At 51.7% G+C, this 16,742-nt stretch overlaps 1 protein-coding gene across 8 annotated transcripts in view; it reads right to left on the reverse strand.

Moving 5' to 3' along the window:
• grin1 (glutamate ionotropic receptor NMDA type subunit 1) overlaps positions 1–16,742 on the reverse strand; it is a 70,767-nt gene that overhangs the window by 22,901 nt on the left and 31,124 nt on the right. For all 8 annotated transcript variants that reach the window (XM_033049284.1, XM_033049281.1, XM_033049282.1 and 5 more), the window contains 10 exons: positions 14,782–14,903; positions 14,405–14,579; positions 12,127–12,271; positions 11,524–11,607; positions 9,654–9,789; positions 8,467–8,600; positions 7,924–8,088; positions 6,848–6,966; positions 4,405–4,517; positions 1,440–1,588 (listed from right to left, as the gene is read on the reverse strand). In XM_033049284.1, the coding sequence (XP_032905175.1) occupies positions 1,440–1,588; positions 4,405–4,517; positions 6,848–6,966; positions 7,924–8,088; positions 8,467–8,600; positions 9,654–9,789; positions 11,524–11,607; positions 12,127–12,271; positions 14,405–14,579; positions 14,782–14,903 (1,342 nt within the window). The remainder of the gene's footprint in view (positions 1–1,439; positions 1,589–4,404; positions 4,518–6,847; positions 6,967–7,923; positions 8,089–8,466; positions 8,601–9,653; positions 9,790–11,523; positions 11,608–12,126; positions 12,272–14,404; positions 14,580–14,781; positions 14,904–16,742) is intronic.

The raw sequence follows: 16,742 nt of genomic DNA on the forward strand, positions 1-16,742 counted from the left end.
TGGGACCCCAGCTATTTACGACATATATTAATGATTTGGACGAGGGAATTGAATGCAACATCTCCAAATTTGCGGATGACACAAAGCTGGGGGGCAGTGTTAGCTGTGTGGAGGATGCTAGGCGGCTGCAAGGTGACTTGGATAGGCTGGGTGAATGGGCAAATGCATGGCAGATGCAGTATAATGTGGATAAATGTGAGGTTATCCACTTTGGTGGCAAAAACAGGAAAGTAGACTATTATCTGAATGGTGGCCGATTAGGAAAGGGGGAAATGCAACGAGACCTGGGTGTCATGGTACACCAGTCATTAAAAGTAGGCATGCAGGTGCAGCAGGCAGTGAAGAAGGCGAATGGTAGGTTAGCATTCATAGCAAAAGGATTTGAGTATAGGAGCAGGGAGGTTCTACTGCAGTTGTACAGGGTCTTGGTGAGACCGCACCTGGAGTATTGCGTACAGTTTTGGTCTCCTAATTTGAGGAAGGACATTCTTGCCATAGAGGGAGTACAGAGAAGGTTCACCAGACTGATCCCTGGGATGTCAGGACTTTCATATGAAGAAAGACTGGATAGACTCGGTTTGTACTCGCTAGAATTTAGAAGATTGAGGGGGGATCTTATAGAAACTTACAAAATTCTTAAGGGGTTGGACAGGCTAGATGCAGGAAGATTGTTCCCAATGTTGGGGAAGTCCAGAACAAGGGGTCACAGTTTAAGAATAAGGGGGAAATCTTTTAGGAGATGAGGAAAACATTTTTCACACAGAGAGTGGTAAATCTCTGGAATTCTCTGCCACAGAAGGTAGTTGAGGCCAGTTCATTGGCTATATTTAAGAGGGAGTTAGATGTGGCCCTTGTGGCTAAAGGGATCAGGGGGTATGGAGAGAAGGCAGGTACAGGATACTGAGTTGGATGATCAGCCATGATCATATTGAATGGCGGTGTAGGCTCGAAGGGCCGAATGGCCTACTCCTGCACCTATTTTCTCTGTTTCTATTACGTTGCAAGCCAGTGGCGGGTAAATTCCCAAGCCCGATCCACAGCCAGTCCTCACACAGGTCTTTCCTCAGGCCAATCTGCATAATCTCTGATTCTGTGAAATGTCCAGTAATCTGTGAATGACAGCCTTGATCACCTGCAGTCTGATGATCCACAACTGTGGGTGTCCGTGTGTGGGTGTCCATCTGTGTGTGTGTGTGTGCGGCTGTGTCATGTGGAAGTGCAAGTGTGTGTATTTGTGTGGGTGAGTGTGTGACGGTGTTAGTGTGTGTGGGTGTAACTTGTGTGGGAGTGTGATTGTGTGTGTGTGTGTGTGTGTGTGTGTGTGTGTGTGTGTGTGTGTGTGTGTGTGTGTGTGTGTGTGTGTGTGTGTGTGTGTGTGTGTGTGATATGGTGGTCTAGCTCTGTGATATGGTGGTCTGGCTTTAGAGCAGTGATCTTACCCTGGGGTCATTAATTCCAGTGATTCTCTCCTCGGGTCTGTCCAACACCAGGAAAGCTGCCAGGTTGGCGGTGTAGGAGGCGACGATGATCATAGCAAATCCAGCCCAAACCATGCCCAAGATTCGAGCCGAGAAGCTTCTTGGAGCCCCTGTAGGTATAGGTTGAGGAGACAGCAAGTTAGAGTTGTAGGATCGTCGCCCCGCACTAACCTCACACACACACACCCTGCTTCTCCGTGTTGTCTTCATGCTTCACTTCTCTCTTCCCACAGCTGTTCCAGTTTTGGGTGGATTTCTGTATCAAGAAGAGCTATCACAAAACAGTTTTGTCACTTGGATTCTCCATCCCACTCCCTCTGACCTCTGTATGTGGCCTCTTGTTAGACTGAGGTCAGTCACAAGCTTGAGTCACTCATCTTCCACCTGTGCAGCCTGCAGAACTCACACTTTCTCTCTGTCTGTGCTGGACTGCTCAGTTTTACCATTCATCCACCTGTGATTTGGATTAATGTGGTCCTTTCTATTAATATACCTTCTCTGCTCGATATCTCCCACACACTGCATATTATGGTTCTTAGCTGTTCAAACACCACTCCATTTCAGAATGTAGAAACAAAGAGCACAACACAAAGTACTGGAGTAATTCAGCGGGTCAGGTAGCATCTGTACAGAACAATGGATAGGTGACATTTCAGGTTAGGACCCTTCTTCAGACTAATTCATCTGGACTCACCCTGTCAGAGATATTCCCACTGTTCTACCCTTTCCTCCTCAGCCTTCCCTGCTACTGAAACCCAATTTGTTTTCTATTCCAGTTCTGACAAAGGGTCTGGGACCTGCTTGGCCCAATTCCTCTCTCCATAGTTATTGTCCGATCTGCTGAGTGTTCCCAGCACTTTCTGTGTTTTTTCACCATCTCCGGCATCTGAAGTGTTTCTGATTTTAATTTGCTCAATAATCCTTGAACGTCCATGAAGCCAATGTTTGTTTTGTCCTCTCTTGTATTTAGGACCAGGATAGGTCCATTCAGCCCATCAGTCCTGCTGTCCCATTCACTGGTCTGCACCTTATCCACCTTCACTCGAAAACATTTTAAATCCTGAACCAACAAAAACCCACCAATCTCCTGAATGCTCCAAATTTCTTAGCTTTGAGTCTTATATTGACAGTGCCAAGGCTTTTTGATGGGCATGCTTTGTTATAAATAACCTCTAATATTATTGGATTGGATGACATGTAATCAATAGCCAACCTCCCATGGCTTTGAACAGGGTTAACAGCAAACATATTACGGAGAATGCTTGTGCATATAACAATAAACTCGATGACTTGACTTGACATCAAACAACACTACTGAAAACAGATTATCTTGTCACTCAAGGACACAAAGGTCCATTTGTATATTAACCAGCATGTGCAGTTCTTTGTTTTTACCTGTCACTCTTTAGTATAAAGTCTGAAGAAGGGTCTCGACCCGAAACGTCACCCATTCCTTCTCTCCAGAGATGCTGCCTGACCCGCTGAGTTACTCCAGCATTTTGTGTCTATCTTCAGTGTAAACCAGCATCTGCAGTTCCTTCCTACTCCTTAGTTTGTTCTGTGTGGAATCATTCTGTGCATCTATTAACCCTCAGACTTACCCTATGTAAGAGTTGCGGCTGCTCTTCTCAATCAGTTATTAATGGATATTTTATCAGCATTAATGGCCAGGTTAATGTGTGTCAGTGATGTTAATTTGCTCACACTGGGATCTACTCACTGTCTAACTTGTGAGAAACGGCGAGTTAGGTCGCTCTGAGTTAGATTATGCTCTTCGGGCTAACGGAATCAAGGGATTTGGGGGAAAAAGCAGGAATGGGGTACTGATTTTGGATGATCAGCCATGATCATATTAAATGACGGTGCTGGCTCGAAGGGCCGAATGGCCTAATCCTGAACCTAGTTTCCATATTTTCATGTTTCTCCGCTGGCCCTTGCAGTAAAATGACAGGACTGTTAAAGATCACAAAGCTACTGTGACTGTGTTACTGAGGAGCAGCAGTTTATTGGGGGGGGGGGGGGGGGGGGGGGGAAGAGGGAGAGAGCAGCACATTAACTGCCCCAGTGTAACAGTGCTGTATAACCCAGTGTAACAGTGCGCTATAACCCAGTGTAACAGTGCGCTATAACCAGTGTAACAGTGCGCTATAACCAGTGTAACAGTGCGCTATAACCCAGTGTAACAGTGCTATAACCCAGTGTAACAGTGCGCTATAACCAGTGTAACAGTGCGCTATAACCAGTGTAACAGTGCGCTATAACCAGTGTAACAGTGCGCTATAACCAGTGTAACAGTGCTATAACCAGTGTAACAGTGCGCTATAACCCAGTGTAACAGTGCGCTATAACCCAATGTAACAGTGCGCTATAACCAGTGTAACAGTGCTATAACCAGTGTAACAGTGCGCTATAACCCAGTGTAACAGTGCGCTATAACCAGTGTAACAGTGCGCTATAACCCAGTGTAACAGTGCTATAACCCAGTGTAACAGTGCGCTATAACCCAGTGTAACAGTGCGCTATAACCAGTGTAACAGTGCGCTATAACCCAGTGTAACAGTGCTATAACCCAGTGTAACAGTGCTATAACCAGTGTAACAGTGCGCTATAACCCAGTGTAACAGTGCGCTATAACCCAGTGTAACAGTGCGCTATAACCAGTGTAACAGTGCGCTATAACCCAATGTAACAGTGCTATAACCCAGTGTAACAGTGCGCTATAACCAGTGTAACAGTGCGCTATAACCCAGTGTAACAGTGCGCTATAACCCAGTGTAACAGTGCGCTATAACCCAGTGTAACAGTGCGCTATAACCAGTGTAACAGTGCGCTATAACCCAGTGTAACAGTGCGCTATAACCAGTGTAACAGTGCGCTATAACCAGGCCTTGCGCCGACAGTCAGGGCCGACCTTCATTTCTCTCACCTTCTCCAATTCCAGAATTCAGCAGCACTCCCCATGAGAACCACATGGCTGAGGACAGGGTCAGAGCATCCTCCTCTTCCTCCTCACTATTCACCTTGAATCGCCCAAACGGACTGCAGGAACAAGGTGCACAAGGTGTTAAAGGAGAGGGCGTGGAGTGTAGCCGTTGTGGGAACAAGCCCTCGCACCTCTGGGCTGCTCCTGGGCATTGTCAGGTGAGTGTGGGGACGGGCGAGTGTGGGGGGGGGGGACGGGCGAGTGTGGGGGGGGGGGACGGGCGAGTGTGGGGGGGGGGGGACGGGAGAGGGTGGGGGGGGGGGAACGGGCGAGTGTGGGGGGGGACGGCGAGTGTGGGGGGGGGGGGACGGGCGAGCGTGGGGGGGGACGGGCGAGCGTGGGGGGGACGGGCGAGCGTGGGGGGGGACGGGCGAGCGTGGGGGGGGGAAGGGGGAGAGGGGGGGGGGGAAGGGAGAGGGGGGGGGGGGGGGCGGAGAGAGGGGGGGGGGGGGAAGGGAGAGGGGGGGGGGGGGAAAGGGGGAGGGGGGGGGGGGGGAGAGAGGGGGGGGGGGGGAAGGGAGAAGGCAGAGGGGGGGGGGGGAGGAGAGGGGGGGGGGGGGGAAGGGACGGAGGGGGGGGGGAAGGGAGAGAGAGGGGGGGGAAGGGAGAGGAGGGGGGGGAGGGAAGGAGAGAGAGCGGGGGGGAAGGGAGAGAGGGGGGGGGAGGGGAGAGGAGCGGGGAGAGAGGGGGGGGAAGGGAGGCGGAGAGGGGGGGAGGGAAGGGAGAGAGGGGGGGGGAAGGGAGAGAGAGGGGGGGGGGGGAAGGCGAGAGAGAGGGGGGGGGAAGGTGAGAGAGGGGGGGGAGGCGAGAGAGGTGGGGGGGAAGGGAGAGAGGGGGGGGGAAGGGGAGAGAGGGGGGGGGACGGAAGGGAGAGAGGGGGGGGAAGGGAGAGAGAGGGGGGGGGAAGGGAGAGAGAGGGGGGCGGCGGAGAGCGGAGACGGGGGGGGGGGGGACGGAGCAGAGGCGTGGGGGGCGTGAAGGAGACGAGGGGGGGGGAAGGGGGAGCGAGGGGGGGGACGGGAAGAGAGTGGGGGGACGGGACGAGAGAGGGGGGGGAGGGCAAGAGGGGGGGGGGGAAGGGGAGGGGGGGGGGGGGACTGGGGAGAGGGGGGGGGAAGGGCGAGAGAGTGGGGGGGGGAAGGGAGCGAGCGTGGGGGGGGGGGACGGGCGAGTGTGTGACGGGCGAGTGTGGGGGGGGGGGCGACGTGTGGGGAGTTTGGGATGTCCCGGCTGTGAAGGGGTGGTGGAGCCATCTATATTAACACAGGGTTTGCTGTGAGGTGAGGGGAGGGGAGAGTTCCACTCCACATTATCCTCCACACCTGCTGAAGCAGATTGCCAGGAATACAATGGGACAATCTTCTCCACTGCTCGGGACCAGCCTCACTATTATTGCAGCAGCATCAAATGAAAAGGAATTGCTGTCGCTCTGGCAAAGGAGCAGCACTCTCAGAGCCCTGCTTCACCGCCCAGAGTGACCTCATTTACTTCTCCTCCCTGTGCTTCCTGCCACTTCTGTTTGAAAGGGACAATAGTCTGTCAAATATCTCATTATCAGTTATCCTCATGCATCATCATCTCAATAGTTTCCTCCCTCTCTCCCTCTTCCCAAACTCTCTCTCTCACTTCCATCACCCCCTTTCTCTCCCCACCCTCTCTCTCCCACATTATACCTGCAGCTGCCCCCGAGATACCGGCTGGATCCTTGTTGACCAGCAGAGCAGTGGGATGCTGCCACTACCCTGGCCAAGTCTAACCAGTCCCAGGACGAGAGATGGCCGGCAATGAAGGACACGCTGGCCACTCGGACACAGGTACCTCTTGCCTCCACCGTTAGATTACACGAGTCAGGGGCAGTGTCGTGTATCGATTCCCCACACTGCCCAGGGGTGGAACCAGGTGAGCAGACAGATGGCCGGACCACAAGGACAGTGATAACTATCTCCACCTGCAGCCTTCCCTTCTGATTAAAGACAGCAGTCATGAGACATTGGAGCAGAATTAGGCCATTCAGCCCATCTACTCCGCCATTTAATCATGGCTGGTCAATCTCTCCCTCTCAACCCCATTCTGCTGCCTTCTCCCCGTAACCCCTCACCTCATCAAGAATCTATCTTCACTTTAAAAATACCCAATGACTTGACCTCCACAGCCATCTGTGGCAATGAATTCCACAGATTCACCAGGCTGAGGCAGCTCTTCATAAATGTGCCGAGCATCATTGATCGCCTTCCCATCCACAGCTCACAATGTTCCCGATTGTCTTTGGGGACCTTGGTGCTACAGTGAAGCTTAGTAATGTCACCATTGCTCACTGTGTGTGTGTCCACGTCACTGAGTAAGGGACTCATCCTGTCTCATGGTGCATTAGTGAGGAGCGACTGACCTGAACCTGTCCAGGAGGTAGAGCATGACAGCCACCACGTGCACCGACAACCCCACCAGCAGCCAGAGTGTGCTCTGGAACGGCTGCATGAACGAGTCCAGTGTACTGCGTGGGATTTCCTGCCAACAGGGGAAGCAGCATCAGCCTCACTCTAGGTTCATGACTGACCCTGGGTTAAAGAGCATCACCCATACAGAAGGAAGGGGAATTGCCACAGCTCTGGGATTCCAGCAGAGTGAAGAAGTGTCCTGACCCGAAACATCACCCACGCTGCTGCTGACCTGCTGAGTTACTCCAGCACTTTGTATATTCAGTGTAAACCAGCATCTGCAGTTCCTTTCTACACCGCAATCTAAGATCTCTAATTCACGTCCCAAAATTGCCTCAGTTACTTCTCCTCCCTGTGCCTGCCATCACTTCTGTTTGAAGACAAATGTCTGTCAAATATCTCATTCTCACTTATCCTCATCGATAATTAACTACTTCCCAATCTCAAGAGTTTCTTCCATCTCTCTTCTCTCTCCCCCAACCTCTATCTCCACCTCCACCACACCCTTCCCATCTCTCCCCCACAACCTCTCTCTCTCCTCCGCACCTGAGTTTATTTTAGAGCTACAGCATGAAACCAAGCCGTTCACTCCACCGAGTCCATGCCAACCATCCAACACTCATTCATAATTGTTCTGTTACCCCACTTTCCCGTCCCCTCCCTACACACGAGGGGCATTTTACAGACAGCCAATTAACCTACAAACTTGCATGTCTTTGGGATGTGGGAGGAATGCAGATCACCCGGAGAAAAGGCACGCGGTCACAGGGAGAAGGTGCAAACTGCACACAGACAGGATCGCACCAGAGTCTCTGGCACTGAGGCAGGAACTGTGCACTGCGCCACCGTGCCACCCACTCAGCCTCTCATTAACCATCTCTCAATGAGCTTATGGATCATGCAATCTGGAGGGAGGGGATAACAAGATCAAAAGCTTGGCAACTTAATTTGGAATTCTTGCATTCCTAGGTCTTACTGATGCCCAATGTTGAGCTTGCTGGATGATGATCAAACATTGCAGTCATACCTTCTTCACCAAGATGGTGAGTCCTTGGTACTTGTAGGGTTTGGAGAATTCAATGTACTGTGCGCGCTCGTTATTGATGGTCAGAGGGGCCACGATCATGTCACCCAGCCCGCTCAGCAACTCCCCCATCATCCCGTTCCACTCCTTCTTGTTGCTGTTGTTCACCTGGACATGAGGAACGTTCCCATCAGTGGCGGGGCCCAGTGAAGCAGACAGGGAGAGTAAGATGCAAGAGACAACACCAGCCCTCCTGCATACCTCCACACCCGCCACACGCTCCCCTCCCCTCCATATTCTCCCTCCCCTCCACACCCTCCCCTCCCCCCACACCCTCCCCTCTCACCACAATCACAGGTTGAGTAATGTCTCCACCTGCTACCCGCCTGAGTGAAGGTAGTGCTGGGTTAATGAGTGAGAGGCATGTGGCAGTGCCCACAATGACAGCTGTACACAGCTAACCAGTGTACAATGCCCCCACACTGGGCATCTGCCAGCCGGTCACCAGGGTGCCAGTGATGGATCAGCTGATCCACTGATACCTACTCGCTCCTGAGTCCCGAACTTCCCATCTTGGACGAGGTGGACCTCGTACGTGAAGTTGAGCGTGGGGGTGCTGGCGAGCTTGATGAGTAGATCGATGCAGAATCCGTAGCAACACTGAGGGACGATGGGCCAACCTGCCGGACAACGCACACAGGCCATGGTTTACATGCACGACACACAACGCAACTCACGTCATTCAATGCAGTAAGGGGTGGGGATGGTGGGCTGATGGTGAAATGTGCAGCAATGCAGCTGTCATGCCCCAGCGGTCAGGACCCTCATTATTAACCTCTCACACAACTTGCTTTCCCACAACTAGTGTTCATCTCCTCCAGGAGAATACTAGAACATCAGCAACACAGGTTGAGGAGGTCATTCAGCCCTTTGAACCCATTCTGCTATTCAAGAAAATCGTGGCTGATCCGGTGTCTCTAGTCTACTTTCCCAGTGTCCCTCACTTTGTCCATCTCATGGGTGGGGGTGTGGGTGGGGGTGGGGGAGGGTGATAATGGGATCCTGGGGTGGGAACCTGTTGTAGCCGGCTGTTGGAGGTGCACCTGGGGCCTGATAAGGGGGAGCCCTTGGTTGCAGCTGGGGGTGGTGGATGGGAGGTGGACGTCTACAGGGCCGGAGCTGGAGGTGGGTCGTCAGCGGGTGGTGGGGGAGGGGAGGGTGGGGGCGGGGGTGGGAGGGTGGGGGTGGTGGTGGGTGGGAGGGAGGTGGACGTCCACAGGGCCGGAGCTGGAGGTGGGTAGTCAGCGGGTGGTGGGGGAGGGGTCCCATAGACACAATGTACATGCTGCCTCTACAGGGGCACAGAGCAGAGGAGAGGTGTATGCCAGTGGTTGCAGGGGACAATGTGGCCCAGTTACCCCAGTAATGGCCAAGCTCCCTGCAACACCTGCCTGACAGACTTAACATCACAGAGGTTTCTGCAGTAAAAGTTCATGAGTTGTCGGTGCAGAATGAGGCCCATGAAGTCTACTCTGCTGTTCAATCATGGCTGATCTATCTTTCATTCATATATATGGATGAATCCTGCATGAATTTGCAGAGGAGCGCGATACGGCCTGGGAATAGACCTAATCACATTCCACCCCAGGGATATGTACATCAAGACGTGTGGGCCAGCTTGTGACGGGACTGTGCCACCTCATGCCCATGCAGTGTTGAGATGCATGGCTTACCGGGCACAGTGGCGTTGGGCCCTGTACAGATCACCTTCTTGATGGGATCCCCATGAATCGTGAATTCCTCCTGACATGTCCCGTCTGCCGTGGTCGGCTTCACGTATACAAACGGCTCTTGGTAAATACTGACGATCTGTGCGCAAAGTAAATCAAATCCAAACATAAATCCACAAGTTCCAGGACCAGAATTAGGCCATTCGGCCCATCAAGTCTACTCCGCATTTCAATCATGGCTGATCTCTTTTTCCCCTCTCAACCCCATTCTCCTGCCTTCTCCCCATAACCCCCGACACCCGTACTAATCAAGAATCTGTCAATCTCCGCCTTAAACATATCCATTGACTTGGCCACCACAGCCGTCTGTGGCAATGAATCCCACAGATTCACGAAATGTGACTAAATCAATTGTTCCTCATCTCCTCTCTAAAAGGTATGTCCTTTCATTCTGATGCTGTGATCTCTAGTCCTAGACTCTCCCACTAGTGGAAACATCCTCTCCATATTCACTCTATCCAGGCTTTTCACTATTCGGCAAGTTTTAATGGGGTCCCCTCATCCTCCTAAACTCCAGCGACATGATTGAGTCTAACTGTAACTATTCTAACTGTACATTAATGAGTAATTTTTTTGCAGTTTCACCAGAGGTTGAAAAATATTTCCCAAAAGCCAGAGGTGTTTTGCCGTGCTGTGGTTCAGACTGGATGCAGTGCCAAAGATGGCCAATGCCAGACCCCATACTGAAGGTGGACACAAAATGCTGGAGTAACTCAGCGGGACAGGCAGCATCTGTGGAGAGAACGAATGGTGATGTGCTGTGCTGCAGGGCTTCAGTCTAAGGTACACTCCATGGTGTAAAGTCATGAATTCTGCATCCTCTTTAACCATAATTCTCAGCTCTTTGTGTGGGTTTAGATAAGCCAGTGGTAAACTGTTGCCAATATCTTGTGATACACCAGATAAAACATGCACGGGCTTGTGGTAAGTTTTAAATTGAAAGTACTTCCTAACTGTGTGTCAGTGACAACTTCTATAAATCTCAGACACAAAACACAGAACTCATCTCAATTGACAGAATGTACCTGGTGACTAGTGAATGCATCCTCCAGCTCGTCACTAACATTACTGAACACTGCACTACTGACCTCTACACTAGCGACCACTGCACTAGTGACCTCTACACTACTGACCACTGCACTAGTGACCTCTACACTAGTGACCTCTACACTAGTGACCTCTACACTAGTGACCTCTACACTAGTGACCACTACACTAGTGACCTCTACACTAGTGACCTCTACACTAGTGACCTCTACACTAGTGACCACTGTACTAGTGACCTCTACACTAGTGACCTCTACACTAGTGACCTCTACACTAGTGACCTCTACACTAGTGACCTCTACACTAGTGACCTCTACACTAGTGACCTCTACACTAGTGACCTCTACACTAGTGACCTCTACACTAGTGACCTCTACACTAGTGACCTCTATACTAGTGACCTGTATATTAATGACCACAGCATGAACGACCTCTACACTAGTGACCACTACACTAGTGATCATTACACTAGTGACCTGTACATTAATGACCACAGCATGAACGACCACTATACTAGTGACCACCTGCCCCAAGGGTCATTTACAGCAGCCAACTCACACACTGACTTGCACAACTGTGAGACGTGGAAGGAACCGGAACACTCGGGGCAAACCCACATGTTCACAGGATAACGTGCAACCCCCTGGTAGATAACGGCCAAGGTCAGTGCTGAACAGGGTGACTGGAGGCAGCAGCACTACCCGCTGCACACTTTGCTGGTCCAACTGAGAAGTGAGGCTTGTGCTCTACTCTGGCCAGTCTTTACCTTTAACCTTGTTGACATCTGAAAGCCTTTGGGAGTGTTTAACTCGCTGCCTGGCCAGATGATCTTCTTGTCGTTCAGCAGAATCTGTGGAATGGACCAAATGCAGAATCAGGAGAGTATTACAGACACAAACACAGCAGAGCCAGTGGCAATGGCCAGACCAATGTCTTCCCAGCCCTCCTGTTTCCCATCGGGATGTAGTCACAACACAACATCCCAACTTGCATACTCCATAACCTGACTGATGAAGGTCAATGTACTGAAACCCTTCACCACCCTATCCCCCCCCCCCCCCTGTGACACCACTGCCAAAGCATTATGTCACTGTACTCCTAGATCCCTCTGCTCCACAACTACCCAGAGCCCTGCCATTTACTCTGAAGGTCCTGCCCCACCTTGACACAGAAACAAAATAGCAAGGCAAATCTTCTAGAAAACCAAAATGGACATTTCTCAGCAGCCGGGTAATAATGTGGATAACACCATGTCCAACACAATAAGTGACAGGGTGACGACAGCTATCACCCCCCGGAGCTCAGCAGCACACGGCTGCAGTCATGACAGACGACACTAGTGTGGGCTTGGGCTGATGATTATACGTACGTTGGTGCCGTTATAAACTCCAATTTGCACCAGCTTTCCTTTCTGCACATTCACAATGCTGTAGTTAGAAAACTTGCGATCTCCCTCATCGTTAAACTCCACTTGTCCCGTGAAGCCTTCTGGGTACTTGGTGGAGAGCAGCACCCTGTGGAGACACATGGATACCATCTTAGCAATTGCACCAAAGCCATGCGTACATTCACACACGCGCCACTGTCCCGGCAGCTGGAGAACTAGAGTCACTGGTGGCCTGGGTCACCGGCCCAATATATCACAGGTCTATGAGATTACTGGCCCACAGCATCAAGGGATCGTAGATCATAAAGTCATAGAGTGTGGAGACAGGCCCAACTTTCCCACACCAACCAATGTGCCCCGTCTACACTAGACCCGCCTGCCTATGTTTGGTCCATATTCCTCCAAACCTGTCCTACCCATGTCCCTAGGGTACACAAAAATGCTGGAGAAACTCAGCGGGTGCAGCAGCATCCATGGAACGAAGGAAATAGGTGACGTTTTGGGCCGAAACCCTTCTTCAGACTACCCATGTCCCTGTCTAGTTGTTTCTTAGACAAAATTACTGGCCCACAGCATCAAGGGATCACAGGACTGCCATCCCACTGATCACAGACACACTGGATCCCTGTACCACAGGAGCATTGATTGGTGAGCTTACTGGGCCAATGGATCAATGGATCCCTGGCCCATGGGATCACAGATCCTCTGGATCACTGCCCGACAGGAACAGTCCCACTGCCAGGCAATCAGCAGCTGCCTCTGGCCCTACTTGGACATGGACAGGTGCTGTCACGGCAGCTCCAGGTGAATAATACATTCAGCTCTACCTCCTGCAGCCTCCGCTGTGCAGCTGAACTACAGCCAGACGGCCAGCTGTGGTCTGCGCCATTTTACCCAATTAGTTTTATCTGAAGATAGACACGAAATGCTAGAGTAACTCAGTGCTCCTCTCAATCTGAAGAAGGGTTCCCACCCAAAACGTCACCTGTTCCTTTCCTTTCCTCCAGAGATGCTGCGTGACACACTGAGTTACTCCAGCACTTTGTGTCTGTCTGCCTTCACATAGTGTTGGGGATTGGGCAATAAAAGCTGGCCTCGGATCCGATCCCACACCTTGATAACAGTTTACAATAACAATGGGACAAAGTGGTAGAGGTGGGACTAATGCCCAGCTGCAACAATGTAGTGCAGGGTCAACAATGTAGTGCAGGGCAACAATGTAGTGCAGGGTCAACAATGCAGTGCACGGGCAACGATGCAGTGCAGGGTCAACAACGCAGTGCAGGGTCAACAATGCAGTGCATGGGCAACAATGTAGTGCAGGGTCAACAATGTAGTGCAGGGTCAACAATGTAGTGCAGGGTCAACAATGCAGTGCACGGGCAACAATGTAGTGCACGGGCAACAATGCAGTGCAGGGTCAACAATGTAGTGCAGGGTCAACAATGTAGTGCACGGGCAACAATGCAGTGCACGGGCAACAATGCAGTGCAGGGTCAACAATGCAGTGCACGGGCAACGATGCAGTGCAGGGTCAACAATGTAGTGCACGGGCAACAATGTAGTGCACGGGCAACAATGTAGTGCATGGGCAACAATGTAGTGCACGGGCAACAATGTAGTGCACGGGCAACAATGTAGTGCAGGGTCAACAATGTAGTGCACGGGCAACAATGCAGTGCACGGGCAACGATGCAGTGCAGGGTCAACGATGCAGTGCACGGGCAACGATGCAGTGCAGGGTCAACAATGCAGTGCACGGGCAACAATGTAGTGCAGGGTCAACAATGTAGTGCACGGGCAACAATGTAGTGCACGGGCAACAATGTAGTGCAGGGTCAACAATGCAGTGCAGGGTCAACAATGCAGTGCATGGGCAACAATGTAGTGCACGGGCAACAATGTAGTGCACGGGCAACAATGTAGTGCAGGGTCAACAATGTAGTGCAGGGTCAACAATGCAGTGCATGGGCAACAATGTAGTGCACGGGCAACAACGCAGTGCACGGGCAACAATGTAGTGCACGGGCAACAATGTAGTGCACGGGCAACAACGCAGTGCACGGGCAACAATGCAGTGCATGGGCAACAATGTAGTGCATGGGCAACAATGTAGTGCACGGGCAACAATGTAGTGCACGGGCAACAATGTAGTGCAGGGCAACAATGCAGTGCAGGGCAACAATGTAGTGCACGGGCAACAATGCACTCGGGTGTACACGGTGGCTGCCACGGTGCATTGTTACAGGTGCAGACTCACCTTTTAAAGAGAGGTCCAGTTTTCCATATGTTGGTGTTTCCCACACAACCTTTGGGAGGGTCGGTGATGTTCTCCTTCTCAAAGAGCTCGTGGATGGACTGAGCCACGATACCAACCGCATCATGAATGTGAGCAGTCTCATTCTTACCGTCGATAAGTTGCAAGCCAATCACACCTGGAAGTGAAGCAAACCACCAGAGCTGGGTGTGTCCCTGCATCAGCACTGGCTGTCACTGACAGCAGGGAGACAGCGGGGGGACAAAGGGGATGGGGGGGAGTAGACAGACGGTGGGCTGGATACACATCACGGGCAACATGATCATTCATGCAAGGGATGTCAGAGAGAAGGGCACAAGAGTGGTGTCGTGCTGCCATACCTTCTGGAACGTGTTGCATGGCCCTGCCGGATATTTCTCTCTCTCCAACAAGCCAGACATAACCAGGCCCGGTCATGTTGAGGAGGGTGGCGGTCTTGTACATAGTCACGGCATCGTCTTCACTGGAGGGGGGGGGGGGGGAGAGGAAGAGGTTAACATTTGAGGTCAGGTTTTGTGCACAACCACCGTGTGTCACGGTGAACCTCCTCTCCACAACATCAGAACACAACAGGCGGCTTGTTTTAACCACTTGGACACAGTGACTGGAGAGGTCAGTGAGGTTCAGTATCTTCTCTAATGGAGGACGATTGACCCATGAGGACATTGCAGGCACACGTCTATTCCCATTCCCTCACTGCCCTCTCTAGGAATCAACCTCCTCTCTGCGGCCTCCCTGCAAGGCTGCTCCCCACTTCCACACACCCTTCTAGCCAGGCATTCCTGGAACGGGAAATGTCAACTTCCCACAAAATCTGCTGGTTCCCATTTCTTAGCCACACCTCAATTTAGTGAATCTTTCTCTCCCTTTCTCTGTCATCATAATGTAACCAGAATTGTCGAACAAAATGTCTAAGGATTTAAATCAAACAGAAGAAAAAGCCAGAGATCTGAGTACTCAGCAGCTCACCCTGAACCTTCCTGAGCTGAGACATTAACTCTGTTTCTGCCTGACCTCCTCAGTGTGTCTTGGCATAGTGTCACTTGTCATACAGACGCATCAACTCCACATTCCAGTCGCCCCACAGCAAATGACTCGGCTCACTGCTTATCAAGAGTCTGCCGTAAAAATATTCCACGCCTGTTTCCAGCAGTTGGTGTGGAGAGTTACAACTCACGGATCACCAGGAGGAAATCTGTCACCTTCTCTCCGCCCAAAACACCAGATTCTTACTTTTAAACAGTGATCCTTGATCTAGTTTCACTCATAAGCAGAAAGATCCTCTCTGGCTCTCCTGTCAAAACATCTCAGGACCTTATATATTTAAATTAAGTCCACTTTCATTATTTTAAACTCTGGCAGATACAAGCCCATCATGCCCAACCTTTCTGCATGAGGTGACCCATGTATTCCAGGTTCCTGTAAACCACACCGGAGAATGAAGGAAGTTTAGATGCTGGTTCACTCTGTCATCTTCAAGACTTTGTGTGAGACCCCTCTCCTCAGTGCCCTTGCCCTTGCCCCTGCCCCCCCCCCCCCCCCCGTCAGTCCCCTCAGTGCCATTGCCCCTGCCCCCCCCCCCCCTCCACCCTCAGTGCCCTTGCCCCAGCCCTTGCCTCTGTCTTGTGCATTGATGGAAGTCTCGGAGCTGCTTCCTGCAATCAAACAGAACTCAATGATCTGCCCTAACTTTCACTTGTCCGTTCTGGAATCCTTCCTTCTCTTCTTTTTCTACAGTCATAGAATTGTGGAGAGATAGGGCATGGAAACAGGCCCTTCTGCCCATCTCATCCATGCTAACCGAGATGCCCCATCTAAACTGGACGTATTTGCCCGTGTTAGGGGGACGGGACTGAGTGGAACCCTGACTAATGGGAACGAAAAACTGCAGATGCTAGAAATCTGAAATGCAAACAGAAACTGCTGGAAACACTCAGCAGGTCAGGCAGCATCTGTGAAAGAGTTAATGTTTCAAGTTGAAGACTCTGTCAGGACAGGGAAAGAGAAAGTTGGGTGATTGAGCTGGGGTAGTGTGCGGGACGATGTGCAAGCTGTGACCTGTACAGCCGGTGGTGTGACTTGTGCGGGTGGTGTGGCTTGTGCGGGTGGTGTGGCTTGTGCGGGTGGTGTGGCTTGTGCGGGTGGTGTGGCTTGTGCGGGTGGTGTGGCTTGTGCGGGTGGTGTGGCTTGTGCGGGTGGTGTGGCTTGTGCGGGTGGTGTGGCTTGTGCGGGTGGTGTGGCTTGTGCGGGTGGTGTGGCTTGTGCGGGTGGTGTGGCTTGTGCGGGTGGTGTGGCTTGTGCG

Source organism: Amblyraja radiata, chromosome 32 (genome assembly GCF_010909765.2).
Source record: "Amblyraja radiata isolate CabotCenter1 chromosome 32, sAmbRad1.1.pri, whole genome shotgun sequence".
Taxonomy (NCBI): domain Eukaryota; kingdom Metazoa; phylum Chordata; class Chondrichthyes; order Rajiformes; family Rajidae; genus Amblyraja; species Amblyraja radiata.